The 2,500-nt window shown below is 37.6% G+C and overlaps 2 protein-coding genes across 2 annotated transcripts in view; both read right to left on the bottom strand.

Moving 5' to 3' along the window:
• Window positions 1-2,500, bottom strand: part of LOC145484668 (acid phosphatase type 7-like) — a 26,634-nt gene that overhangs the window by 13,200 nt on the left and 10,934 nt on the right. The window lies entirely within an intron of this gene.
• LOC145484383 (melanocyte-stimulating hormone receptor-like) overlaps window positions 1,947-2,500 on the bottom strand; it is a 1,135-nt gene continuing 581 nt past the window's right edge. Inside the window, exon 1 of the mRNA XM_081462999.1 lies at window positions 1,947-2,500. This exon is cut by the window's right edge and continues 581 nt beyond it. Coding sequence (XP_081319125.1) covers window positions 1,947-2,500 — 554 coding nt within the window.

Here is a 2,500-nt window from a genome sequence, read left to right as displayed (position 1 = left end):
AAACGTGCCTAAGTGTATTGAGTGGGCTATGAGCTGCTTTAATCAGCTTCATTTTATCAATTCAAGAGTTCTAAGACCATATCATTGTTGGAAGACACGATACTGACGTTTTGTAATAGCCTGAGCTTCTTGGCGTTTCCGAGTTCAAATACCGCCATTATAATTTGCCAATTATTTTTTATCCACAATAAAGTTTATTCTGAAACGTTAATTATCGAAGTGCCCATGATTTGCTTCGGAATGACTTTTCGAATGCATTATTTTTCCTAACTGTTATTTTACCAAGCAATATTAAATGAATGAAATATGAGTAAAAACCGAAAAAAGAGCATCTTTTAAATACAAAGCTTTCGGAAAAAAACGGGCACACTTTACGCTGTAACTTATTGAGGAGCTGCACATACCTCTTCAGTTTAATAACTAAAAATGCCGATATTGTTCTCATTTTCTCAATAACACATTCAGCTTGATTACTGAAATATCTTTCATAATTACTCTTGTTTGAATTGTAGTCGAGAATGCGTAAGAGAAGGTAAGAGAGTTAATTCTCCATATGTGACCTCTCACGCGACAACGTACACTAACGGTATCCGTTCAAACGGCTAAAAACCGTTCGATTGCCGTTTGCCATCCGTTAATGATCGATGGGATGCCGTTCAAACGGATTGGGTTATCCGTTCAGAAAATTTCCAGCCGTTCGAACAACTGCTGCTATCCATTCGCAAAAACTCTTCATTCGTTCGAACGGGAGAGGTCATCCGTCCACTTGACTAGATTAAAATTCGCGTCAGAAGACTGGCTATTTTTAGACCCTCCTGGAATTCGATCTACAAAAATAGCTTGAGAGGTGAATGGCTTTTATGAAGGATTACCCCTCTCACCCTTCATCCACTCTTAGTATCGACTAACATTATTGCTAACATCTGTTTTGCCGGGTTTTGAGTCACCACGATCAGTGATTGGTTTAAAAAATTTGCGCCACTTTCTGAATCAATCAGAGATGACGTAACACCGCTCGCTGGCACACGACTTCCCGCGCTTTGCGCTGGCAAAGTCTATTTGTTGCGAGATTTGAATGGCTCACTGGATTGTCTGCCCCCTTTTATTACTGCTCAGTTTATACTTTGGTTCTGGTTTGGGTATGATGGCTCGCAATCGAAAATAACTATTATTAATACGATATTCAAGCATTATCTTATTTATAAGATCAGAAACTGGAAAGACACAGTTCTTACACATTCAACTTCCTCTTACAGAGAAATAATGACGGAAAATAGCATGGCATAATTGAACTGACTTTTTCATGGGGTTGTCACCTTTGGAAAAAGTTTAAAAGTTCAATAGTTCAATTCGGGCGTCACCATCTACGAGTATAATACAAACTGACATTATAACCAGTTTTTTCACTTATTTCAATTCTTATGTCACCCCGATATTTTCACTCTTACCTTAAAAACGATGTTTGAAACACTGTAACGTCGAACTACTGCGATTTTAATATTTCTAATGACGTTTTTAAGCAAAATGAAAGGTACATTTTATTTTCAGTCTTTTGATAGTATTAGAAATATATCACGCAAATTTTATACCAGCAGGTATATTTAAGTTTTCTCGTCGGTGGCTTTGCATAATGAGTAAATTGAAGTTTAAACAAAGTTAGTGTTTTGCTTTTAAGGCACTGCATCAATTATGGCGCACCTTTTGATTACTGCTTTGCATGTACATAAGTTTATCGTTTTTGATCTGACACAAACTAAAAAAAAGTATCGGGTAAAGAAATTAGAATTCTAATAATACTAGCTAAAAACAAAATTTATTCCTAGTTTCCACTCCAGGATTTGAAGGTAATATTGCAGCGAATAATAAATCACTTATTCTAAATCCTTTTTATTTCGGTATTTCTACACTGAGCCGTCTCACTTTGTAACTTTATATTTTCTGTACCGCTATTTATTCAAAAAAAAAAAAAAACAGTCAAGCTGTCTGATTGTGTCTCTCACTGCTTCCTTGACCTCTCTGATCTTCCAACAATACAGGATCGGATTAAGAGTTGAGTTTAAATAGACCAGAGTCTCTGTGGCTATCAAAGCCGTGTCATATTCTATTCCAATTGCATATAACACAACCACAATACCCCACGGAACATAGCAAACAACCAATGCCATCTGCACCCACAAAATGCTAGAAACTGTCTTTTTGTATCTTGCTATGTTCAGTGGAATCCCTCCTACGTTCGCTTGTTCTTGTACGACATGGTTTTGAACTTGGGCTTGTTGATGTCGTAGTTTGAGATGGATCCTCGCGTAACAGAAAATCGAAGTAACCAGCGAAAATATCAGGACGACAGAGGCTAACGTGATGGCGATATCTATTCTCCACGTCCCGATCGATCCATGGGACGCAGTAATTAACCAAATGTAAGTTATAACTACACGAGCTCGCCTCAATGTTACGACATGTCTGTATCTCAGTCCCAACAACAGGGCGAGAAGTCTGTCCA

Source organism: Orbicella franksi, chromosome 4 (assembly GCF_964199315.1).
Source record: "Orbicella franksi chromosome 4, jaOrbFran1.1, whole genome shotgun sequence".
NCBI lineage: Eukaryota > Metazoa > Cnidaria > Anthozoa > Scleractinia > Merulinidae > Orbicella > Orbicella franksi.
The sequence above is the reverse complement of the archived record's forward strand: the minus strand, read 5'-3'. Positions and strand labels throughout refer to the sequence as shown.